Source organism: Bubalus kerabau, chromosome X (assembly GCF_029407905.1).
Source record: "Bubalus kerabau isolate K-KA32 ecotype Philippines breed swamp buffalo chromosome X, PCC_UOA_SB_1v2, whole genome shotgun sequence".
NCBI classification, from domain to species: Eukaryota; Metazoa; Chordata; class Mammalia; order Artiodactyla; family Bovidae; genus Bubalus; species Bubalus kerabau.
In genome coordinates this window covers 9,400,749-9,427,284 of record NC_073647.1, presented here as the reverse complement: position 1 = coordinate 9,427,284, position 26,536 = coordinate 9,400,749, and the positions used below count along the sequence as shown (strand labels likewise).

Here is a 26,536-nt window from a genome sequence, read left to right as displayed (position 1 = left end):
AGTAACTGTTTCAGGATCACTTAGGGCGGCAAATGTTAAACCAACTCAGACCTCAGATTGGGATTCTGCCTCTTTTTTGCTGTCTTTATAATGAGAATTTTGGATTAGAGATTACTGACATTACCTTCCGAATTTAAACCAATGGTTTACAGCAACACCATGCTCCATTCCCGAGGTGAGACAGAGGAAAAATAAAAACACTGACATTCGGTTGGAACTGAACTGAATGAAAGGGGAAAAAAAATCCCCTCTTTACAATTATGAGACTTATTAGTATTTTTCCTAAATGTAACATCCAGATGTAATTGGCTATGTCTTTTTCAAAAAACATTTGTAGTACTACAAAACTTTTTTTACAGAATGACTGTAAAAGCAGTTAATTTCTGTATAATTTTCAAAATTACACTTGGGGTCTGGACTAAGTGGATCTTGAGATCAATAAAAAGTCCGGGACTGTTGCCTCTGAAACATCCTAGGAAGGTGGCCCTTTTAACGTCTGTCATGCTTAGCACTTAGGAGATGACCTGATCCTTTAAAGAAACCTCTCTTTTTTTATTCAGTCTTCAAAGCGTTAAGTGAATTTGTCTGGGTTCATTATACACCTTCTAGCTCCTAACTTCTCCAACACTTCTCAACCTTCAGTTCTGACTGCATTCATTTCAATTTGTCTACTCTTTTCCAACTATTTTTAACTAAGGTAAATTGTCCAAATTCTCTTTCTCTTCTGCGGAGGTTTTTAGTACTGCTAACATCTGAGATACACAACATTTTTATGACCCTGTCTCTATTCACATGAGCCATTACCAGGTGGAAATTCCCAGGTGGGAAATTTCTCTCAGTTCACATGGCCCAGGATGCCTTCATAAATACTTTCCTGCACAATTACATAAAGGACACAAGCCTAGAAGACCTCCACACATGTCAGAACCCTAGCGCGTCAAAGAACAAGTAGGCAATTGTGAGCAATTTGACAACCAAGGGCCTTGGCCGTTCATTGGACACAGAGCACGTCAATCCTTGTTTGTCAGCAAATGAGCCCAAAGCTCGTGACGAGGGGTCACAGGCCACCGTCAACTGTTCCGCGTCAACAGGCCCCGCCCCTCGACTGTGGCCTGGCTCCACTGCCTGAGGCCCGACTTCCGTCGGACGCTTCCGCCATTGGCCGTCTACCCTCCCGGCCGTGGGGTCTCCTCTGTGGTCCCTTCCGTGACTGCCTCGGTCCATCTCACTTCCCTCAGCCTCCTCTCAGGGCAGCCACTTCGGGTGCCACCACCTGCGCCATTGCCATCGTCCCCCGCCCGGCTGAGGTAACTGGCGGCTGCCATGTCTACCACGGGGGATGGAGATCTGGCCCCTGGCGGGCAGGAAGGCCCTGCAGGTGCGGCGGGGGCCCAGGCCGGAGCCCGCGACGGTGTGGACCACAACTCCGAGCCTCGCAGGGGTGACTCCATGCCTGATGTTGAGGCGGGTGGAGACGTGGGGGCCTCAGGAGGCCCGAGGGAGGCGGCCCTGGAGGGTGGGAACTCTGAGGAAGACTCGGACATCGAGACGGCCGAGGAGGGGGAGGAAGAGGTGCAGGCGCAGGGCGTGAACCTCATGGTGGACTCGCAACACTTCTCCATGACCCGCTCCCGCTTAACGGTCCTGAGTCAGAGGTACCCGATTCTGAACCGTATGTACAAAAACCACATCCTAGTCCCGCCAGAGGACGACCACGGGTCGGTCCGGCACCAGACCCGGCCGCGCTTGTCCAACCTCGGCTCAGCCACTGTGGCTCGGTTCTCTGAGGTCCAGGTGCACTCAGATGGACCGGGGGAGGGGCCAGCGGGGGGACCGGCGCAGGAAGCCCTGGCTCAGGAGGCGGAACAGGCAGAGGAAGCCCAGGAGGCGGCGGAGGAGGCCGAGGAGGCCTCTTTATGGGAGACGGCCACCAAGGAGTCTGAGGAGCACAGCTTGTGGGAGATGCCACAGGAGCCGGCCACCCCTGAGAGTGAGCATTCGAGGGGCGGGGGGGAGTTGGGAGGGACAGAAACACTGGCAGCTGCAGGCCGGGTCTGGGGACCAGGGATCCCGAGGAGGGGGCAGGCTCAGACGGCGGGGAGGGCTGGGTACCTCAGAAGGGGAGGCCGGGAGTCAGGGCCTCCTTGAATCAAAGGCCAGAGGGGCCCAGTAGAAGCCCAACTCCATAACAATTTCTTTGGTTTGGGGGGAAAATAAGCTGCCCTCTACCAACCCCGGTAAGAGGTCTGAGATGATCAGTGCCAGTTATGAGCCCACACGTGAAGGTCAGTGGAAGCAGGTGTTCGAGAGGGAGCTTGAGAGGACATGGAAGAGAACAAGCAAATGGCAGACCTCATATTTGGTTCATAGCTTTTAAGAATGTCAAGATTCTTGGAGAGTTTATCCCAAAACATTATGAACTCATACAGGAGCACTTGGTCAAAATGAAGTATTCAGGGGATTGAGGAACTCAGGAGCTTCCCCATAGAATTTGTTATTGAGGTGAAGCATATTTTGGCGAGAAAGTTCTGGCCAAAACATCCAGAATGCATCAGACCCAGAGGATTCTGATCCTGGACCACAAGTCATCAGTAGCACAGGGTGACAGATTTACTAGAAAAGAAGAAATAATGTCATTGTGAAAATGATCAAGCAGCAGCAAAGTGAGGGCCATGGAAGTGTTGCATCTGCCAGAAGGAAGGCCCCCAGTTACTCTTTTCTTAGTTGCTTCTGTCCTCCTGCTTCTCCTAAGGGTAGAGTACTGGACATCCTGCCATTCCTTATCAGTTGGGATTTGTTTTTTCTGTGAATGTCTGGTCCCAAAGTCTATTATTCCTCTCTAAAGAAACAGCTGAATGCCAGGATGAGAACTCCAAAGAAGAGGCGCAGGGCAGCAAAAGTGAGGGGAAAGAAAAGAAGTATAAGAGGAAACAAGAAGAACCAGAAAAGGATCTGGACCCAGCAAAGGACTGGCCCAGAAAGCCCAGGTATCTGTGTATAGCTTTGAAAATAACCCAGCTATTCCCAGGCATTTACCAATTTTGTTTTTGCTTTTTAATTCTCGGAGTAAATTAAGAAAATGTTTGTTTGAAATTAGTTCAACAACTCAAATTTACCTAATGTTTATAGAACAGTTCTGCAGCCAGTAATATAAAGAGCATGAAGTGAAATATACTTCATGGCTTCTCATTTGTTCTTATGAGGTCTTTGGTCCTCTATCTCTAAGACTACCAACAAGTTGTAAATGTGTCAGTACGTAAGACCAGTATTTCTTGAGAAAACAGTGACGAAAAGCAGCAGCAACTGGGCTGTGCACTAGTTTGGCCTTCATGTCTTGACCACAGAAGTGCAGTCTCCTGCACTAAGAGAAGACACCTTTTAGAACGTAACTACTTACGAATAGCAAAAAGCTCAGAATTTCAAGAAGGACCACATTTAGTGATTAATACTTAAATATTTGCTCGGTTATAGATTTCTGTATTTTATGTGACAGTCAAAAGGAACAGTCATAGGATGACTGTTGTTTATCACTGAGTTGGTAGTGAAGGTATATGTACTGTCTTTTAATGATTAACATTTTCTCCCTCGTTTGCATAGTGATGTGTTTCATAATAACAGCCTCTTTCTCATACGGTAGATATGGAAACCGAGGGTCTGGGAGGGTAAGGGAGTATCATCTGTGGAGTGAGCACAGGCTTTTAAGGTAGAAAGAGTGATTTTAGTCCCAGACTAGCCTCTCAAAGGAAGGGGGGAAAAAAAGCATTTATGGTTGTGGGCAAGAGGGAGACAAGGTTGGTAGGATCACATGATTGAAGCCATCGGGTTGTACATGCACCCAGTGTCCAGGGTGAATTTTACAAGAGGAAAATGTGTTTTTCTTCTCTCCTTGTTGAGATACAACCCTCAGATGCAGCAGATATACATGAGGCTGACTGTTGTCTTAGATTTAGAAAGTTTCTGGTGCTGACTGATGCTGTATAATCGTTCCTTTTCTCTCATTTCTTCCTGCAGTTTGGAAGACTAGAAAGAAGACAGAGAAAGAAGAAAGGATCCATTGTTCGCTATTTTTAGATTTTTCAGAAGCCCATGGGATTATTAACATTGATTTCCTTCCCAAATCCATCCCCCAAAAAGCAACTGTCTAATAATAATATCTATAAAAATTCCAATATCTAATTGGGTTTTATCTTTTCCAGATATATTTGACAGCATTTGTTCTAGTTAAAACTAAGTTTTAAAGTAGTAAACTGAAATGTAGATAGATTTATGTATATAAATAATCCTGATTTAAATCTCTTTAAAAATGAGAAGCCGTTTTACATCATTGGAAGGCATCATCACATTCCACCATTTGATAAGCCTGTTTTAAGTTCTTTTATTGCAGCCCAAAATAAAATTTGTATGTAAAAGAGTTTTGTAAAGACAGAAATAGGGGTCAAGGCTTTAGATCTGATCTTGTTTACTGTACTAGTCACTAGCCATGTGTGGCTACTGAGCATTGAAAATGTGGCTACTCTGAGTTGAAATGTGCTAGAAATGTAAAAAGTGGTGTAAAGTCTCTTTAATAACTAATTACACATTGAAAAGATAATCTAGTATTAAATATAACATTAAAATTATTTTCTCCAGTTTCTTTTTCGTTTTTTAAAAATTTATTTATTGCTACACGTGAGCTTTCTCTAATTACGGTGCACAGGTTCTCACTGAGGTGGCTTCTCTTGTGGAGCATGAGCTCTAGGGCAGACGGGCTTCAGAGTTGCGGCACATGGGCTTACTTGCCCCTCAGCATGTGGGATCTTCCTGTACCAGGGATTGAACCTGTGTCCCCTGCACTGCAAGGTGGATTCTTAACCACTAGACCACCAGGGATGCCCTCTTTTTACTTTTTAGATGTGGCTACTAGAACATTTAAAACTGCACAGGACTTGTGTTATATGTGTATTTCATAGTCCTGCTGGGTGCTTTTGAAGGAAACCTGAGGGATGGCCCAGCTTGCCTGGAGGCCAGATGGTGCTGCTGAGCCTGAGCCCAGACGCTGATTTGGAGCACTGGTTCTCAAAGTTTGGTCCTTAAAATAGCATTATTAGCATCACCCACAAATTCTTAGGCTCCACTCAAGACCTGTGAATCAGAAACTGGGAGTGGGGCCCAGTAGTGTGTGTTTTAACAAGCCCTCCAGGGGATTCTGATGCAGCCAAGGTTTGAGAAGCGCTGGTTGACAGCCACAGGGGGAGAAGTTGAGACCCACCTCTGGTGACCAGCCTTCGTTCACTGCCTTGGGGCTGCTAGAGGTAAATTGAACAGGACGGTCGGGGCTGGACTGGCGAGGAAACTAGGATTCACAGGGGCTGAGACAGAGAGAGGCTGTGGATAGGGGATGGCACCAGAAAAATATCCAGGAATAGAGCTGGTTCCAGAAAGTCACAGACATGATACCGGGTATACGAAGTCTAAGAGAACCTTCATTCAGCAGGAGTGGATAGTAGATACATACAGAGTTGCCTGTGAGGATGTATGCGTATGCAAGCATACAGAAAGGCATGCAATGGAAAGATAAACCACATTTAGGATGGTGGTTACCTATGGGGAAAGACAAGGACAGTGATCCTATTGGGGAGGGATACGTAGTGGGCTTCAGCTGTGTCTGTAATTTACATTTCTTAAACTGAGTGGTGGTAAATAGTGTTTATAGTAGTCTTTATAATTTTGTGCAGATGGGAAGTATGTCATAAAATGACATAAAATGAAAAGGGAGAAAGTGGACTTAATCTTTGAACTCTGTTTAAGGTAATAAAAAGATAAAGTTGTAGATGACCAGAGTGGAGGATCAGAGAAGGGGAAGGGCCTGGGGGTTTGAGACTAGACGGGCTCATTTCTGCATTTACTTCAGGCTTCCTAGGTATCTGAAACATGGTCTAGCTGGAGCATACTTTGTTCCTACGGGCTCGGCTCCTGACCTTCTTGTAGGTAACTGATAACATACTGTCATGTTCTGTGGTGGCATGTCTTCTATTCTAACTGTGTGCACATGCAAATACACACACTACATCCACCTATTCCATCAAAACCAACCCCTGCACTCAACCTTTAAATGGCTGGGACCTTAAGGGTTTTATTTATCTTTCTTTCCCAAAGCCCTAGGCAATGGATTTTCCTCTTCGTAGGTATTTAATGTCAATTAAAGTGAAGCAAACTTAAGATCCCAACAACTTTTTTTTTTTCTGGTCACCAGTGTTGACATTTTAAAATGTGTTATATTATTCCTTATGGCTAGAACCACATGGTGAGACAGAAGGCAAAGCATTCCCCGTCACCATGATTTCAACTGAAAGGGCAGGTCAACTAGGACAATTTGCGGCCCTTCAACCTGGTTCTGATTTGTTAGTATTTCTGCGGTGCTGGTTGTTAAAACAGTATTGCTTCCTGGCCCAGGCAGAGATATCTCTGTCTTGAGCTCTATGCTCTAGAGGGCCACTTTGGTCCTCTTCTAGCCACACCCCTCCCGCCAGGGCCAGGAGTCCAGCCCATGGGAACAAGGGGTGTGTCCCTGCTAGCCCATGCTCCAGGTACCTGGCAGCCCTGAACAGTCCCTAGCCTGCTTCCAGGGCCCGTGTGCTCCTCTTAGACCTGTCCTGGGGAGGGCTGACTGCACTCACTGCTGGGGTGGATGCTCCCAGGCCCAAGGAGGGGTTGTAGGCCCAGGAGGGGATGCAGCCTGGCCTAGGAGCCTGGGCATGGGCGGGGGAAGGGAAGGAGGACAGCTCTTCCCACGCCATCAGGGCTGAACTTAGAGGAGTCTGAGAAGACTAAATCCCAACCTGGCCTTTCAGCTCATTAGGAAGGTACATTTGTCGTGGAAGGAGATACAACTTATTTAATGGTTTATCATTCAATTTGAACATTTCAAATATTTTTAGACATGTGGATCCCCAACTGAACTCTTTTTTTGAACCTTGCAAATAGGACTAATGTTTCACACAGGCCAGATTAAATATCTGCTCTATCACCCTTTTCCCTTTTCACTCCATGTTACACCTATTCCTGAGCATACTGGGCGTCATGCTTCTGAAAATGGTTTTTTTAGTTTATTTATTTTTTTAATTGAAGTATAAATGCTTTACAGAATTCTGTTGTTTTCTGTCAGACATCAAGATAAACCAGCCATAGGTATAATTTTGTCCCCTCCCTCTTGAAACTCCCTCCCATCTTACTCCCCATCCCACCCCTTTAGGTTGATACAGAGCCCCTGTTTGAATTCCCCAAGTTATACAGCAAATTGCCAGTGGCTATCTATTTTACTTATGGTAATTAAGTTTCCATATTACTCTCTCCATACATCTCACTCTCTCCTCCCACCCTCCCATGTCCATGAGTCTGTTCTCTATGTCTGTCTCTCCATTGCTGCCCTGCAAATAAATTCATTGGTACCATCTTTCTAGTTTCCGTATATATGTGTTAGTGTACAATATTTATCTGTCTCCTTCTGACATACTACACTGTGTATAATAGGCTCTAGGTCCATCTGCCTCTTTAGAACTGACTTAAATGCATTCCTTTTATGGCTTAGTAATATTCCATTGTATATATGTACCATGTCTCCTTTATTTCTTCATCTGTCGATGGACACATCTAGGTTGCTTCCATGTTCTAGCTATTGTAAAGTGTACTACAATGAACATTGGGGTACCTGTGTCTTTTTCAATTTTTATTTCCTCAGGGTATATGCCTAGGAGTGGGATTGCTGGGTCATATGGTGGTTTTATTGCTAGGTTTTTTAAGGAATCTCTATACCGTCTTCCATAGTGGCTGTATCAATTTACATTCCCACCAACAGTGCAAGAGGGTTCCCTTTTCTCCACACCCTCTCCAGCATTTATTGTTTGTAGACTTTTTAATCATGGGCATTCTGACTGGTGTGAGGCAAGATCTCATTATAGTTTTGATTTTCATTTCTCTAATAAAGAGCCTCTTGATGAAAATGAAACAGGAGCCTAAAAAAGCTGGCCTAAAACTCAACATTGAAAAAACTAAGATCGTGGCATCAAGTCCCATCACTTCACGGTAAATAGATAGGGAAAGAATGGCAACAGTGAGAAACTTTATTTTGGGGGGGCTCCAAAATCACTGCAGATGATGACTGCAGCCATGATATTAAAAGACGCTTGCTCCTTGGAAGAAAAGCTATGACAAACCTAGACAGCATATTAAAAAGCAGAGACATTACTTTGCCGACAAAGGTCCCTATAGTCCAAGCCATGGTTCTTCCAATAGTCATGTATGGATGTGAGAGTTGGCCCATAAAGAAACTGAGCACTGGGGCGGGGAGGAGCTAAGATGGCGGAGGAGTAGGACGAGGAGAACACTTTCTCCCCCACAAATTCATCAAAAGAACATTTAAACGCCATGTAAATTCCACAAAACAACTTCTGAATGCCGGCAGAGGACATCAGGCACCCAGAAAAGCAACCCATGTCTTCGAAAAGAGGTAGGAAAAAATATATAAAACAAAAAAAGAGACAAAAGAGGGAGGGACAGAGCTCCGTCCCAGGAAGGGAGTCTTAAAAAGAGAGAAGTTTCCAAACACCAGGAAACCTTCTCACTACCGAATCTGTGTCGAGCCTTGGAAGCACAGAGGGCAACATAACAGGGAGGAAAAATAAACAAACAATTAAAACCCACAGATTACGAGCCCTACCGTAACTCCCTCAGTGGAGAAGCAGTGCAGACGCCTGCATCTGCCATTAGCAAGCCGGGGCTGGGCAGGGAGGCGTGGCGCGGGCTGCATCACTTAGAATAAGGATCTGGCCTGAATACCCCGAGTGCTATCTGAGCAAAATAATTCGGTCTAGCAAACCAGACTGTGGGATATCTACCACGCGAAAAGCCAGCCCTAACCTAAGACATCACCAGGCCCGCGCACGGAACAAAGGACTGTACAGAGATAGCCAGCTGCAGACCGTCCCCCTCTGGTGACAGGCAGCCAGGGCCGGAAGGGGGCAATCGCAGCCCCAGAGAGACATTATCTACAAAACTGTAAGCAGGCTTTTTTGCTAACTAAAACTTCTTGGGAGTCTGGACGGTCAACATCCGCCTGAGAAGGTGCGCCGGTTGTACACCTAGATAACCCAGCGGCGGGGAGGTGAGAAGTCGCAGCAATCGCGCTCGCCAAACACCTCATCACCTGAGCTGCTCGGACCTGGGAAGGGCACAAAACGCTGGCCCAACTGAGTCTGCGCCTCTGAGGACTACCCGAGTGCCTGAACCTGAGCGGCTTAGACCTGGGAGGTTTAAGCAGCCCAGGGCCGGCCACGGATGGTTCCTGGCGGAGCAACCTAGAGCCTGAGCAGTGTGGTCAGGGAGGCTACACGTGCCGAGAGTGGAGGCAGGCCCAGTGTGGCTGAGGCACTGCGAGCACACGCCGGTGTTATTTGTTTGCAGCGTCCCTCCCTCCCCCAGCGCGACTGAACAAGTGAGCCTAAAAAAAAAAAAAAAAAAAGTGTCCACCACCGTCCCCTTTGTGTCAGGGCGGAAACCAGACACTGAAGAGACCAGCAAACAGAAGAAGCTATAACAGAGGGAACCGCCTTGGAAGCTACAGGCAATAGATTAAAACCCTGTGGTTAGAACTGAATACATAGGAAGGGGCCTATAGATCTTGAGAAATATAAGTCGACCAAGGAACTAGCCGAAAATGAACTGACCCTACAATACCCAAAACAAAACCAGAGAAAGTACTAGATATATTTTTACTATTTTTACAATTGTTCTTTCTTTTTTAATTTTTAAAAAGAATTTTAAGTCCTCTATTATTACTTTAATTTTCACTTTTATAACCTACTATTACTTTGCAAAAAAAAAAAAAAGACCCTATTTTTTTTTAAAAAGCAAACTTCATATATATGTTTTTTATAATTTTTGTGACCTTGTTTTTTTTTTTTTTCTTCTTCTTTTAACATTGTATTTTTGAAATTCCAAACTCTACTCTAGATTTTTAATTTTAGCTTTTTGATATTTGTTATCAATTTTATACCTATATACATATATTTTTTAAATAATTTTTGTGACTTTTTTTTCTCTCTTTCTCTTCTTCTTTTATATAACATTGTATATCTGAAATTCCAAACTCCACTCTAGATTTTTAATTTATGCTTTTTGGTATTTGTTATCAATTTTGTACCTATATTTTCTTTATAATTTTTGTGACTTTGTTTTTTTTCCACTCTCTTTATTTTCCTTCTTCTTTTCTTTAACATTGTATTTTTGAAATTCCAAACTCTACTCTAGAATTTTAATTTTTGCTTTTATGTATTTGTTACCAATTTTGTACCTTTAAGAACCCAATCTTCAGGACCCATTTTTCACTAGGGAGCGAGATTACTGGCTTGACTGCTCTCTCCCTCTTTGGACTCTCCTTTTTCTCCACCAGGTCACCTGTGTCTCCTCCCTAACCCCTCTCTACTCTATGCAACTCTGTGAATTTCTGTGTGTTCCAGACGGTGGAGAACACTTAGGGAACTGATTACTGGCTGGATCTGTCTCCCTCCTTTTCATTCCCGCTTTTATCCTCCTGGCCAACTCTGTCTCCTTCCTCCTTCTTCTCTTCTCTGTATAATTCCCTGAACATTCTGAGCGGTCCAGTTGTGGAGTGCACATAAGGAAGTGATTACTGGCTAGCCTGCTCTCTCCTCTATTGATTCCACCTCATCTCATTCGGGTCAGCTCTAACTCCCTCCTCCCTCTTCTCTTCTCCATGTAGCGCTGTGAACCTCTCTGGGTGGCCTTCACGGTGGAGACACTTTTCATCTTTAACGTAGATGTTTTATCAATGGGGCTGTATAGAAGGAGAAGTTTTGAAACTACTGTAAAAATAAGACCGATAACTGGAAGCAGGAGGCTTAAGTCCAACCCCTAACTCCAGGGAACTCCTGACTCCAGGGAACATTAATAGACAGAAGCTCATCAAACACCTCCATACCTACTCTGAAACCAAGCACCACACAAGGGCCAACAAGTTCCAGGGCAAGACATACCAAGCAAATTCTCCAGCAACACAGGAACACAGCCCTGAGCTCCAAGATACAGGCCGCCCAAAGTAAACCCGAAACCATAGACAACTCATACCTCATTACTGGACACTTCATTGCACTCCAGAGAGAAGAAATACAGCTCCACCCACCAGAACACCGACACAAGCTTCCCTAACCAAGAAACCTTGACAAGCCACCTGTACAAACCCACACACGGCGAGGAAATGCCACAATAAAGAGAACTCCACAAACTGCCAGAATACAGAAAGGACACCCCAAACTCAGCAATTTAAACAAGATGAAGAGACAGAGGAATACCCAGCAGGTAAAGGAACAGGATAAATGCCCACCAAACCAAACCAAAGAGGAAGAGATAGGGAATCTACCTGATAAAGAATTCCGAATAATGATAGTGAATTTGATCCAAAATCTTGAAATCAAAATGGAATCACAGATAAATAGCCTGGAGACAAGGATTGAGAAGATGCAAGAAAGGTTTAACAAGTACCTAGAAGAAATAAAAAAGAGTCAATATATAATGAATAATGCAATAAATGAAATCAAAAACACTCTGGAGGCAACAAATAGTAGAATAACAGAGGCAGAAGATAGGATTAGTGAATTAGAAGATAGAATGGTAGAAATAAATGAATCAGAGAGGAAAAAAGAAAAACGAATTAAAAGAAATGAAGACAATCTCAGAGACCTCCAGGACAATGTTAAATGCTACAACATTCGAATCATAGGGGTCCCAGAAGAAGACGACAAAAAGACAGACCATCAGAAAATACTTGAGGAGATAATAGTTGAAAACTTCCCTAAAATGGGGAAAGACATAATGACTCAAGTCCAAGAAACCCAGCGAGTCCCAAACAGGATAAACCCAAGGTGAAACACCCCAAGACACATATTAATCAAATTAGCAAAGATCAAACACAAAGAACAAATATTAAAAGCAGCAAGGGAAAGACAACAAATAACACACAAGGGAATTCCCATAAGGATAACAGCTGATCTTTCAATAGAAACTCTCCAAGCCAGGAGGGAATGGCAAGACATACTTAAAGCGATGAAAGAAAATAACCTACAGCCCAGATTATTGTACCCAGCAAGGATCTCATTCAAATATGAAGGAGAAATCAAAAGCTTTACAGACAAGCAAAAGCTGACAGAATTCAGCACCACCAAACCAGCTCTCCAACAAATACTAAAGGATATTCTCTAGACAGGAAACACAAAAACGGTGTATAAATTCGAACCCAAAACAATAAAGTAAATGGCAACGGGATCATACTTATCAATAATTACCTTAAACGTAAATGGATTGAATGCCCTAACCAAAAGACAAAGACTGGCTGAATGGATACAAAAACAAGACCCCTACATATGCTGTCTACAAGAGACCCACCTCAAAACAGGGGACACATACAGGCTGAAAGTGAAGGGCTGGAGAAAGAGCTTCCATGCAAATGGGGACCAAAAGAAAGCAGGAGTAGCAATACTCATATCAGACAAAATAGACTTTAAAACAAAGGCTGTGAAGAGAGACAAAGACGGTCACTACATAATGATCAAAGGATCAATCCAAGAAGAAGATATAACAATTATAAATATATATGCACCCAACACGGGAGCACCGCAATAGTTAGGCAAATGCTAACAAGTATGAAAGGAGAAATTAACAATAACACAATAATAGTGGGAGACTTTAATACCCCACTCACACCTATGGATAGATCAACTAAACAGAAAATTAACAAGGAAACACAAACTTTAAACGATACACTAGACCAGTTAGACCTAATTGATATCTATAGGACACTTCATCCCAAAACAATGAATTTCACCTTTTCCCTCAAGCGCACATGGAACCTTCTCCAGGATAGATCACATCCTGGGCCATAAATCTAGCCTTGGTAAATTCAAAAAAATTGAAATCATTCCAAGCATCTTTTCTGACCACAAGGCAGTAAGATTAGATCTCAAGTACAGAAGAACAACTATTAAAAATCCCAACATATGGAGGCTGAACAACACGCTGCTGTATAACCAACAAATCACAGAAGAAATCAAAATTTGCATAGAAACGAATGAAAATGAAAATACAACAACCCAAAACCTGTGGGACACGGTAAAAGCAGTCCTAAGGGGAAAGTTCATAGCAATACAGGCATACCTCAAGAAACAAGAAAAAAGTCAAACAAATAACCTAACCCTACACCTAAAGCAACTAGAAAAGGAAGAAATGAAGAACTCCAGAGTTAGTAGAAGGAAAGAAATCTTGAAAATTAGGGCAGAAATAAATGCAAAAGAAACAAAAGAGACCATAGCAAAAATCAGCAAAGCCAAAAGCTGGTTTTTTGAAAGGATAAATAAAATTGACAAACCATTAGCCAGACTCATCAAGAAAGAAAGGGAGAAAAATCAAATCAATAAAATTAGAAATGAAAATGGAAAGATCACAACAGACAACACAGAAATACAAAGGATCATAAGAGACTACTACCAGCAATTATATGCCAATAAAATGGACAACTTGGAAGAAATGGACAAATTCTTAGAAAAGTACAAATTTCCAAAACTCGACCAGGAAGAAATAGAAAATCTTAACAGACCCATCACAAGCACAGAAATTGAAGCTGTAATCAAAAATCTTTCAGCAAACAAAAGCCCAGGTCCAGACGGCTTCACAGCTGAATTCTACCAAAAATTTAGAGAAGAGCTAACACCTGTCCTACTCAAACTCTTCCAGAAAATTGCAGAGGAAGGTAAACTTCCAAACTCATTCTATGAGGCCACCATCACCCTAATACCAAAACCTGACAAAGATGCCACAAAAAAGAAAACTACAGGCCAATATCACTGATGAACCTAGATGCAAAAATCCTTAACAAAATTCTAGCAATCAGAATCCAACAACACATCAAAAAGATCATACACCATGACCAAGCGGGCTTGATCCCAGGGATGCAAGGATTCTTCAATATCCACAAATCAATCAATGTAATACACCACATTAACAAATTGAAAAATAAAAACCATATGATTATCTCAATAGATGCAGAGAAAGCCTTTGACAAAATTCAACATCCATTTATGATTAAAAAAACTCTCCAGAAAGCAGGAATAGAAGGAACATACCTCAACATAATCAAAGCTATATATGACAAACCCACAGCAAACATTATCCTCAATGGTGAAACATTGAAAGCATTTCCTCTAAAGTCAGGAACAAGACAAGGGTGCCCACTTTCACCATTACTATTCAACATAGTTTTGGAAGTTTTGGCCACAGCAATCAGAGCAGAAAAAGAAATAAAAGGAATCCAAATTGGAAAAGAAGAAGTACAACGCTCACTGTTTGCAGATGACATGATCCTCTACATAGAAAACTCTAAAGACTCCACCAGAAAATTACTAGAACTAATCAATGATTATAGTAAAGTTGCAGGACATAAAATCAACACACAGAAATCTCTTGCGTTCCTATACACTAATAATGAGAAAACAGAAAGAGAAATTAAGGAAACAATTCCATTCACCATTGCAACGGAAAGAATAAAATACTTAGGAATATATCTACCTAAAGAAACTAAAGACCTATATATAGAAAACTATAAAACACTGGTGAAAGAAATCAAAGAGGACACTAATAGATGGAGAAATATACCATGTTCATGGATTGGAAGAATCAATATAGTGAAAATGAGTATACTACCCAAAGCAATCTATAGATTCAATGCAATCCCTATCAAGCTACCAGTGGTATTCTTCACAGAGCTAGAACAAATAATTTCACAATTTGTATGGAAATACAAAAAACCCCGAATAGCCAAAGCTATCTTGAGAAAGAAGAATGGAACTGGAGGAATCAACCTGCCTGACTTCAGGCTCTACTACAAAGCCACAGTCATCAAGACAGTATGGTACTGGCACAAAGACAGAAATATAGATCAATGGAAGAAAACAGAAAGCCCAGAGATAAATCCACGCACCTATGGACACCTTATCTTTGACAAAGGAGGCAAGAATATACAATGGATTAAAGAGAATCTATTTAACAGGTGGTGCTGGGAAAACTGGTCAACCACTTGTAAAAGAATGAAACTAGAGCACTTTCTAACACCATACACAAAAATAAACTCAAAATGGACTAAAGATCTAAATGTAAGACCAGAAACTATAAAACTCTTAGAGGAGAACATAGGCAAAACACTCTCCGACATACATCACAGCAGGATCCTCTATGACCCACCTCTCAGAATATCGGAAATAAAAGCAAAAACAAACAAATGGGACCTATTTAAACTAAAAGCTTCTGCACAACAAAGGAAACTATAAGCAAGGTGAAAAGACAGCCTCCAGAATGGGAGAAAATAATAGCAAGCGAAGCAACTGACAAACAACTAATCTCAAAACTATACAAGCAACTTCTACAGCTCAATTCAAGAAAAATAAATGACCCAATCAAAAAATGGGCCAAAGAACTAAATAGACATTTCTCCAAAGAAGACATACAGATGCCTAACAAACACATGAAAAGATGCTCAACATCACTCATTATCAGAGAAATGCAAATCAAAACCACTATGAGGTACCATTTCACGCCAGTCAGAATGGCTGCGATCCAAAAGTCTACAAGCAATAAATGCTGGAGAGGGTGTGGAGAAAAGGGAACCCTCTTACACTGTTGGTGGGAATGCAAACTAGTACAGCCACTATGGAGAACAGTGTGGAGATTCTTTGAAAAACTGGAAACAGAACTGCCTTATGATCCAGCAATCCCACTGCTGGGCATACACACTGAGGAAACCAGAAGGGAAAGAGACACGTGTACCCCAATGTTCATCGCAGCACTGTTTATAATAGCCAGGACATGGAAGCAACCTAGATGTCCATCAGCAGATGAATGGGTAAGAAAGCTGTGGTACATATACACAATGGAGTATTACTCAGCCATTAAAAAGAACACATTTGAATCAGTTCTAATGAGGTGGATGAAACTGGAGCCTATTATACAGAGTGAAGTAAGCCAGAAAGAAAAACACCAATACAGTATACTAACGCATATATATGGAATTTAGAAAGATGATAACAATAACCCTGTATACGAGACAGCAAAAGAGACACTGATGTATAGAACAGTCTTTTGGACTCTGTGGGAGAGGGAGAGGGTGAGATGATTTGGGAGAATGGCATTGAAATATGTATAATATCATATGAAACGAGTCGCCAGTCCAGGTTCGATGCACGATACTGGATGCTTGGGGCTGGTGATCTGGGACGACCCAGAGGGATGGTATGGGGAGGGAGGAGAGACGAGGGTTCAGGATGGGGAACACGTGTATGCCTGTGGCACATTCATTTCCATATATTTCAGAACCGATACAATATTATAAAGTTTAAAAATAAAATAAAATTAAAAAAAAAAAAAAAGAAGAAGAAGCTGAGCACAGAAGAATTGATGCTTTTGAACTGTGGTGCTGGAGAACTCTCATTGAGAGTCCTTGCACTGCAAGGAGATCCAATCAATCAATCCCAAAGGAAGTAAGTCCTGAATACTCATCGGAAGGGCTGAGGCTGAAGCTGAAGCTGAAGCTCCACCACTATGGCTACCTGATACAAAGAACTGAGTCCTTAGAAAAGACGCTGAGGAGAAGGGGACAACAGAGGATGAGATGGTTGGATGGCATCACCAACTTGATGAGCGTGAGTTTGAGCAAGTGCTGGGAATTGGTGCTGGACAGGGAAGCCTGGCGTGCTGCAGTCCACGGGGTCGCACAGAATCGAACACAACTGAGTGAGTGAGCCAAATAATGAGTGATGTTGAGCATCTTTTCATGTGTTTGTTAGCCATCTATATGTCGTCTTTGGAGAAATGCCTGTTTAGGTCTTTTTTCCACTTTTTAATTGGATTATTTGTTTTTCTGGTATTGAATTGTATGAGCTACTTGTATATTTGGAAATTAATCCTTTGTCAGTTGTTTCATCTGCTATTATTGTCTCCCATTCTAAGGGTTGACTTTTCACCTTGGTTATAGTTTCCTTTGCTGGGCAAAAACGTTTAAGTTTAATTAGTTTCCAGTTGTTTACCTTTGTTTTTATTTCCATTACTGTAGGACCTTGCTTTGATTTCTGTCATCAAGTGTTCTACCTATGTTTTCCTCTAAGAGTTTTATAGTTGCTGGTTTTACATTTAGCTCTTTAATATATTTTGAGTTTACCTTTGTGTATGGTGTTAGGAAATGCTCTAATTCCATTCTTTTACATGTAACTATCCAGTTTTCCCAGCACCACTTATTGAAGAGGCTATCTTTGCTCCATTGTATATTCTTGCCTCCTTTGTCAAAAAGAAGGTACCCATAAGTGCGGGGGTTATTATTGGGCTCTCTATTTTGTTCCATTTGTCTGTATCTATGTTTCTGTGCCAGTACCATACTGTTTTGATGACTGTAGCTTTGTTGTATAATCTGAAATCAGGAAGGCTGATTCCTCCAGCTCCATGCTTCTTTCTCAAGACTGCTTTGGCTATTTGGGGTCTTTTGTGTCTTCATATGAATTCTGAAAAAATTCTAGTTCTGTGCAAAAAAAGCCATTGGTATTTTGATAGGGATTGCATTCAATCTGTAGATTGCATTTGGTAGCATAGTCATTTTCACAATACTGATTCTTCCAACCCAGGAACATGGAATATCTCTCCATCTGTTCATGTCATCTTTGCTTTCTTTCATCAGTGTCTTATGATTTTCTGTTATACAGTCCTTCTGTCTCCTTATGTAGGTTTATTCCTAGATATTTTAAGCTTTTTGTTGCGATGGTGAATGGGAATGGTTCCTTAATTTCTCTTTCTGATTTCTCATTGTTAGTATATAGGAATGTAAGTGATTTCTGTGTATGGATTTTGTATCCCGTGACTTTGCAAAATTCACTGATTAGCTCTAGTAATTTTCTGATACTATCTTTAGGGTTCTATGTGTGTAGTATCATGTCATCTGCAATCAGGGAGGCTTCACTTCTTCTTTTCCCATCTGGATTCCTTTTATTTCTTTTCTACTCTGATTGGCATAACTAGGACTTCAAAACTATGTTGAAGAGTAGTAGTGAGAGTGGGCACCCTTGTCTTGTTTCTGATCTTAGAGGGAATGCTTTCAGTTTTTCCCCATTGAGTACGTTTGCTGTGGGCTTGTCATATATGGACATTTCTATGTTGAGGTAGCTTCTTTCTATGCCCATTTTTTGGAGTGTTAATCACAAATGGGACCTGAATTTTGTCAAGCGCTTTTTCTGCATCTATTATATGGTTTTTATCTTTCAATTTGTTAATAGGCTGTATCACATTGGTTTCCATATATTGAAGAATTCTTGCATCCCTGGAATAAACTCAACTTGATCACGGTGTATGACCTTGTTGATGTGTTATTGAATTGTTTGGTAGAATTTTGTTGAGAATTTTTGCATCTATGTTCATCAGTGATACTGGCCTGTAATTCCAAAAATGCCTCATTCTAATAGCCCATCTTGCTATAGTACTTGGATCTAGTCCCTAGTCCAGACTGGAGTAGAAATACGAACCATCTTGCCCCCTCTACTGCAATACCCTCCCACTGCTCACTTTCTTTGCTTCCTAGGTGTTCATATACAAAACTTCAATACCACCTCTTCCCCATACAAATACCCACCTGGAAGCCATCAGCTTGCTCAGGCATGCCTAAGTGGAGGCCCTTTATGCCCTGCACCACCTCTTAAGAACATTTCATTTCTCTGAAAACCTTCAAGTCTGAATTGTCAATATCCTATTTGATTGCCCTCCCCATGACAGACTACAGAACAGGTTCTGTTGTATTTGTTTTCATATGCAAAGATCAAACAAGTTTCAAACAAGCTGAATGCTTTGAAGAATGTGTCTCTGGGCATGAAAAAATAACTTGTGTTTAAAAACAGACCTGTTAACTGTGAGAAAAATTAATAATGGTGAGTGCTCAGAATAAGAATGACCTAATAGAAGTTCACTCTGAGAAGAGAGAAGGCATAACAGCTCATCTCCCAGAATTACCTGGGTAAAGGGCATCCACCTAAATGAAATTTCATGAATAAAATACAAAGGAAATAAAATCCAGTTAATCAAGAACCTAGCGTTATCAAAAAGGTAAAGATACACATGTTTTATAGAGAAAGTACAAAAATCCAGCATGTGATTGTCTGGTATTGACAGGGTAACAGGCAGGAAGGCCAGGGGTCTCCAAACAGAGGAAATAGGCTGCAAGTGTCAGACACTTTTCTCCCTCTTAAACAGCAGGAGGAAACAAACTACCGATATTTTCTTCCTTCCCTATACAAATTTAAAAGGAGGTTTCTCTTAAAATACTGTGTTGCCATAATGACACCTGGTTTCACCTGAAGTTAACTATTCTCAAACCTTGAGTTAACCAATGCATTTTTCTTATGGAAATGTTTGTCTTAAGCTGTGGTACTGTACTAAGAATTTACCCCAGACTCTGTCTTCAAGTCGGTTCCGCCTAATGGCTCAGAACCTACTTGACAAACCAGTATGTTACACTCAGATATTGTTCCCCTAATCTGTGTAAATGAAACTCTTTGTAGGGTAATCTGCCCTTCTGCAAGATTCAAGTCAATCGTTTCATGGCCTGGGATGAATCATCTGGTGCCAAGATGATCCCAAAATGCATCTTATGGATGAGGGGCCTAGTGCCATTCTGAGTTTTAAGACATTCCTTTCTTTGATTAACAGACTGCTAATGGCCACCCACTCCAGTACTCTTGCCTGGAAAATCCCATGGATGGAGGAGCCTGGTAGGCTGCAGTCCATGGGGTCGCGAAGAGTCGGACACAACTGAGCGACTTCACTTTCACTTTTCACTTTCATGCATTGGAGAAGGAAATGGCAACCCACTCCAGTGTTCTTGCCTGGAGAATCCCTGGGATGGTGGAGCCTGGTGGGCTGCCATCTATGGGGTCGCACAGAGTCGGACACACCTGAAGGGACTTAACGGCAGTGACTATATAACATCCAGCTGAAGACTAGCAAGGGGTACTCTTTCTGCCCCCTTCTGATGCCTATGTCAGAAGCTTTCTCTATCTCCTTTATACTTGAATAAAACGTTATCACACAAAAGCTCTGAGTGATCAAGCCTCGTCTCTGGCCCTGGATTGACTTCTTCTCCACGGGAGGCCAAGAATCCCAGTGCCTTTTCGTTCAGCAACAACCTTTCAGTATCACATTATACCATCATCAGGAAAACCAAGGACCCATTGGTTTTCCTCAACCATTACACTTAGAACTGAAAAAGCACAGTTACGTCTAGTCCTGCAATTCTGTTTAAGCAAAGTAGCCCCAAGGTATCAGAGGCAGACACACTGAAAGTTATACTAAGACTCTTCTGGGTTTCCCAAGAAAATGAGGTAGGCACTGCACAGGAATCCAAAGGGAGCTCACAGTATTTGATGTGTTTGGGCGATGGAATTAAAGGGGAAGGCCTTCGAGAGGAAATTTTAAGCAACTTCCAGTGAACCTAGGTGAAAATCTAGGGTGGTCGGTGCCTTGGAGAGCCAGCCTATTAACCAACTGACTCTTAGGGCAAATGATTCTACATCTTTATTCCTTTGCCTGAAGTTCTTAACGGAGGCAATGCCACCAAAGACTGTGAGGCAAGATAGGGAGGAAGGAGTCAAAACTTGCTGGGCTACTTGTCCCCATCCCTCATAGCTAACCATCCCTCGCATCCTGACTCCTCTCCTTTTCCACTCCCCATTTTGAACTTCCCTCTTCTCTGTGGTTGAGGGAGACTGGTTCACGTGGGATGTGGGGGCTGTCCAGCCTAGTAACTTTTGAGGTATGTGTGTCTCTAGGAATGGGGGCAGGAACGTGTGTGAGTGTGTGTGCTCAGTCATGTCAGACTCTTGGCAACCCCATGGGCTGTAGCCCGCCAGCCTCCTCTGTCCATGGGAGTTCCCAGGCAAGAATACTGGAGTGGGTTGCCATTTCCTTCTCCAGAGGACCTTCTGGACCCAGGAATTGAACCTGCATCTCTTGCAAATCCTGCACTGGCAGGCAGAGTCTTCACCACTATGCCACAGGGTGGGGGTGACGGCATATAGCCTTGCTTTGGGCTAAAACCTTTGAAGCAGAAGCTCCTGAGTGGAAGGCACTAAAAGTTTGGGTACATGGAGATCTCCACCTCAATGCTGGAGTGAGGGGGGAAGACATCTCTCCACTGGCCCCAGACATTCTTCACTGTGGTAAGCTTCTTTTTTGCCTGATTGGAAGCATGGCTTTTGGCATCTGTGGAATTTTTAATTTCAGCAAGCTCTTAAGAGCTTCAACAATAGGATATGTAGGACGAGCAATACATTTCTGGGCAATCGAAGACCGGGTCACAGTGAAATTGGGGCAAGATGACAAACACTAATGGACTAACCAGAGGAGTACAATAATCCCCCAAGAAATGTTCTGTCTCACAGGGAGGTGCTTACTGTTGCCAGGCCTGGAACAGATTGACATGGGGCATGTCTAAAGAGTGTTCCATATAAGTGTTCTATCACTTATAATTAGTACAAGAAGTGTACTATTACCCAATTCACAGGCACTAGGGTCCCCCAGGGACACAGGGAAGGTGATTTAAGGGGTAGTGGACTGATTGGGAAACTAGTCTTTACAACGCATGGAGTAGCAATGAAAAAGTGAGACATTTAATGAAGCACACAGTCCACAATCTTTGGACTAAATCATCGGACTTTTACATTAGAGACACATTTTTTTCCTTTGTCAAGGAACATAACCTCTTAATAACTCCAAGAAAACATTCTTGCATCCTCTCTTCTAAAGCACATTGTCCCAGGATAACTGCTTTATAAGTAAATCTGCAACAATGTATCCAGCATCACAGCCCTTTCCTGAAAGCAGAAATCTCATAGGCAATGGTGAGGATTCAAAACAAGATGGGAAAGCCATATGTAGACAGTCAAGATCTAGGCAAGTTAAAACAACAAGTGTTAATGGTAATAGTTATCCCAAAAAGACAAAACAAGTCTCATCAAATGGAAGAAAATTGAAATTTTATCAAGTATCTTTTGGGATTGAAATGTTATAAAACTAGGAATCAAAAGCAGGAAGAAGATTGGAAAATTCACAAATACATGGAAACTAAACAGTGCACTCCTCAACACCTAATGGGTCAAAGAAATCAAAGGGAAATGAAAACGATGTATTGAAACAAATAAAAATAGAACAACATATGATAACTAATGCAGCAAAAGCATTTTTAAGAAGAAAGTTTATAATAATAAGTGCTTACATTAACTTTAGAAAAAGATCTCAAACAACCATACATTATACCTCAAGGAACTAGGGAAAAAATAAGCCCAAAGTTAAGAGAAGCATGGAAATCAAGATTTGTAAATAAACGAAATAGAGAACATGAAAACAGAAAAAAGATCAATGAAACTAAAAGTTGGTTTTTTGAAAAGATAATCAAAATTGAAAAACTGATAGTTAGAATTAGTCATGAAAAGAGAAGATGCAAAATTATAAATGTAATGGAACCCTTATAAATGATACCACACAAATGCAAAGGATTTTAAGGGATAACTATGAACAATTACACACCAACAAATTGGATAACCTAGAAGAAATGGATAAATTACTGGAATCATACAACCTACCGAGACTGAATCATGAAGATACTGAAAATCTGAACAGAATAGTAACAAATCAGGAGACTGAATCGGTAATCAAAAAACTCCCAACACATAAAATTCCAAGACAAGATGGCTTCCCTGGTGAATTTTACCAAACATTTAAAGAATGAATGCCAATCCTTCTCAACTACCAAATATTCAAAGAGGTGGGAACACTCCCAGACTTAGTGTATGAGACCAGCATTACTCTGATACCAAAACCAGATAAGGATATTGTAAGAAATTATGAACCAGTATTCCTAATAAAGGTAGATGCAAAATTTCTCAACAAAACACTATCAAATTGAATTCCATAGCACACGATCAGGAGGGATTTACCCCTGGGATGCAAGGAAGGTTCAAAATATACAAATCAGTAAATGTCACATTAATAGAATGAAAGATAAAATCATATGATCATCTCAACAGGTGGCAAGCAAAAAGAATTTGACAAAATTCAACATCCTTTCATGATAAAAAAAATTCTCAGCAAATTAGTTTGGAAGGCACATACTTCAACATAATAAAGGCCACCTGCATAAGCCCACAGCTAACATCATCCTCAATGCAGAAAAAGTGACAGCTTTTCCTCTAAGAACAGAAACAAGATAAGGGTGCCCACTTTCACCACTCCTATTCAGAATTGTACTCAAGTCTCAGAGAACGTAGGCAAGAAAAATAAAAAACATCAAAATCAGAAAGGATGAAGTTAAATTGTCTGTTTGCAGATGACATGATCTTATTATACAGAAAACCTAAAGACTGCATTAAAAAATTTTAGAACTCATCAGTGAATTTGGTAAATTCTCAAGACCTATGATCAACATACAAAAATCTGTTGCATTTCTATACACTAAGGACAAAGTATCTGATAAATAAATAATGAAAATAATCTCATTTACAATACAGCAAACACAGTAAAATACTTAGAAATACATTTAACCAAGCACGTCAAAAGATCTATACACCAAAACAATAAGACACTGACGACAGACATTGAAGAAGACATAAAGGGAAAGATATCCCCATTTCCTGTATAAAAAGAATATTGTTAAAACGTCCATACTACCCAAAGCCAATTACACATGCAATGCAATTCCTATCAAAATTCCAATGACATCTTTTCACAGAATAGAAAAAGCAATCTACAATTTGTGTGGAACCACAAAAGACTCCAATACCCAAACAATCCTGAGAATGAACAACAAAGCTGGAGAGATCACACTTTCTGATCTCAAACTATATTACCAAGTATAGTATTTGAAACAGCATGGAACAATGGAACAGAATCAAGAGCTCAGAAATAAGCCCATGCGTAATCGGTCAACTAATATTTCACAAGGGAGCCAAGAATATTTAGTGGGAAAAGACTCTTCAATAAATGATATTGGGTAAAACAAGCTATCCTCATGAGAAGAATAAAATTGGACTCCAATCTTATAGCACTCACAAAAACTCACTTGAAATGGGTTAAAGACTTAAATTTAAGACCTGAAATCATAAAACTCCTGGAAGAAAACACAGCTTTCCTATGACAAGCTCCTTGACCTAGGTTTTGGCAAAAAAAAAAAAAAAAAAAACCTGTTGGCATATGACGTTACAAGTACAGGCAGCAAATGCAAAAATAGACAAGTGAGACTACACCAAATAAAAAAGCTCATGCACAGCCAAGGAAACAAAATGAAAAGGCAATCTATGGAGTGGGAGAAAATTTCTTCCAATCATCTATCTAAGAAACGGTTAATATAGGAACTCATACAATACTGTTCAAATGACTATTATCAAAAAGACAAAACAAGTGTTGGCAAGGATATTAAAGGAAAGGGAACCCTTGTACACTGTTGGTGGGACTGTAACTTGGAACAGGCACTATGTAAAATTGCATAAGGTTTCCTCCAAAATATTAAAAATAAAACTACCATAGGATCCAGAAATCCCACTTCTGGACATATAGCCAAAGAAAATTTAATAACTACCTGAAAGAAATATCTGCAGCCCCTTGTTCATTGCAACATTATTCACAATAGCCAAGACATGCAAACAATCAAAGTGCCTGTGCACGAATGGATAAACAAAACGTGGGTGTAAAGCTATATACATATATACATTTAGGAAACATTATTCGGTCATAAAAAAGAGGAAATCCTGAATGTCATGGCAACATGGATAAACCATGAAGGCATTATGCTAAGTGAAATAAGTCAGAGAAAGACAGATACTGTATGATCTCACTTATACGTGGGCTCTAAAACGAGACAAACTCACAGAAACAGAGAGTAGAATGGTGGTTGCCAGGGGCTGCAGGGACGGAAAACGAGGAGATGTTGTTCAAAGGATACAAACTTCCAACTATAAGATGCCAAGTTCAGTGGATCTAATATTCAGTATGGTGACTATAGTTAAGAATACTGTTTTATCCTTCAAAGTTGCTAAGAGAGCAGATCTTAAATATTCTCACAACCATCATCAACACAGAAAAGGTAACTGGATGCGTGTGTGCCCAGTCGTGTCCAACTCTTTCTGACCTCATGGACTGTAGCCCACCAGGCCCCTCCGTCCATGGGATTCTCCAGGCAAGAAGGCTGGAGTGGGTTGCCATTTTCACTTCCAGGGGATTTTCCCAACCCAGGAATTGAACCTGAATCTCCTGCACATCGCCCGCATCTCCTGCACTGCAGGCAGATTCTTTACCACTGAACCACCAGGGCAGTTTGAACATAGGTGTGCAGTACATATTTCCTGGTTTCTCTGGGCTGGCTGAGGAAGGCTGGTCTCTACCTCTCAGAGACCCTAGGTCATGCTCATTTACTTTGTGGCCAGTTAGCTAACCTGCCCCTGTCAAATGTCCCTGGAGCTAGACAGACAAGCAGACCTATATATCTCAAACTCAGATTAGAGGTCACAGAGATCTGGACTTTCCTGGTGGCTCAGTCGTTAAGAATCCTCCTGCCAGTGCAGGGTCCACGGGTTCCATTCCCACTCCGAAAAGGTTCCACATGTCAAGGAGCAATGAAGCCCATGGGCAACAACTACTGAACCTGCACTCTAGAGCCCATGCTCTGCAACAAGAAGAGCCACTGCTCACCCCAACTAGAGAAAGCCCGAGCACAGCAATGAAGCCTCGGCACGGCCAAAAATAAACACACACACACACAAAAGAAGTCAGAGCTTCTCCATTCACTAACATGACCTTAGGAAAACCAGTTAGCTGCTCTGGGCCTCAACTTCCCCATCTGAAAAAAAGAGGCTTCGACAAAAATCTCACTCCCACCTATTCTACATTCTTAGAGTGCTAAGAATGCACAGCCAGACATCCAAAGAGAGGAAAGGGATTACTCAACAAATGATGCCAGAGATTAGCCATTTACAAAAAAGGAAAGTCAACCAAGATCCAAACTTTATAACACATGTCAAAATAACTCCAGAGGGATAAGGGTATACAAGATAAAAAATCACAAGGAAAATAAGAAAATATATCCTTGAATAGCCTTATGATCAGATGGTAAAGAATTTTTAAATTCAAAGGATATGAAGGAAACAGAAAAGGAAAACATTGGGAAACTTTCTACATCAGAAAAGAAAACCAATATTCTTAGCAATGTAAGCAAACAGAAGAGGCACCTGCAAAATGAGAAAACCACAGCAAAAAGAATAAAGCTTTATGTCCTACCCTCCACCTGATAGCATCTTCATCTCTCAGTGCTCCACACAGGAAAGGCAAGGCCTAAACCCGACCCAGGAACCAGAGGGAAGCTGTGGAAGCTCACGGACCTGAGAACCGCGTGACAGCGCCACACCAAACCAGAGGGCTGTTA

General features: G+C 41.5%; 1 protein-coding gene and 2 long non-coding RNA genes across 8 annotated transcripts in view; 1 reads left to right on the top strand and 2 right to left on the bottom strand.

Annotated features, from left to right (window-relative positions):
• The window catches only part of LOC129639765 (uncharacterized), a 315,100-nt gene that overhangs the window by 25,783 nt on the left and 262,781 nt on the right, over positions 1 to 26,536 (bottom strand). The gene's annotated exons all lie outside the window — the stretch shown is intronic.
• LOC129639760 (cancer/testis antigen 47A-like) lies at positions 1,319 to 4,409 on the top strand. Of its 2 annotated transcripts, XM_055564995.1 has the most exons (3): positions 1,319 to 1,990; positions 2,846 to 2,987; positions 4,012 to 4,409. In XM_055564995.1, exons 1-3 carry the CDS (start codon positions 1,324 to 1,326, stop codon positions 4,022 to 4,024), a joined length of 822 nt encoding a protein of 273 aa, XP_055420970.1. In that variant the 5' UTR covers positions 1,319 to 1,323; the 3' UTR covers positions 4,025 to 4,409. The 2 variants fall into 2 exon arrangements, with proteins under 2 accessions (XP_055420970.1, XP_055420968.1); XM_055564993.1 differs by lacking the exon at positions 4,012 to 4,409 and having other exon boundaries at positions 2,846 to 3,474.
• Positions 3,689 to 26,528, bottom strand: LOC129639768 (uncharacterized). The gene is made up of 2 exons (XR_008708592.1): positions 26,392 to 26,528; positions 3,689 to 4,020 (listed from the first exon to the last, which is right to left on the bottom strand). It is a non-coding gene; the product is annotated as an uncharacterized LOC129639768 (long non-coding RNA).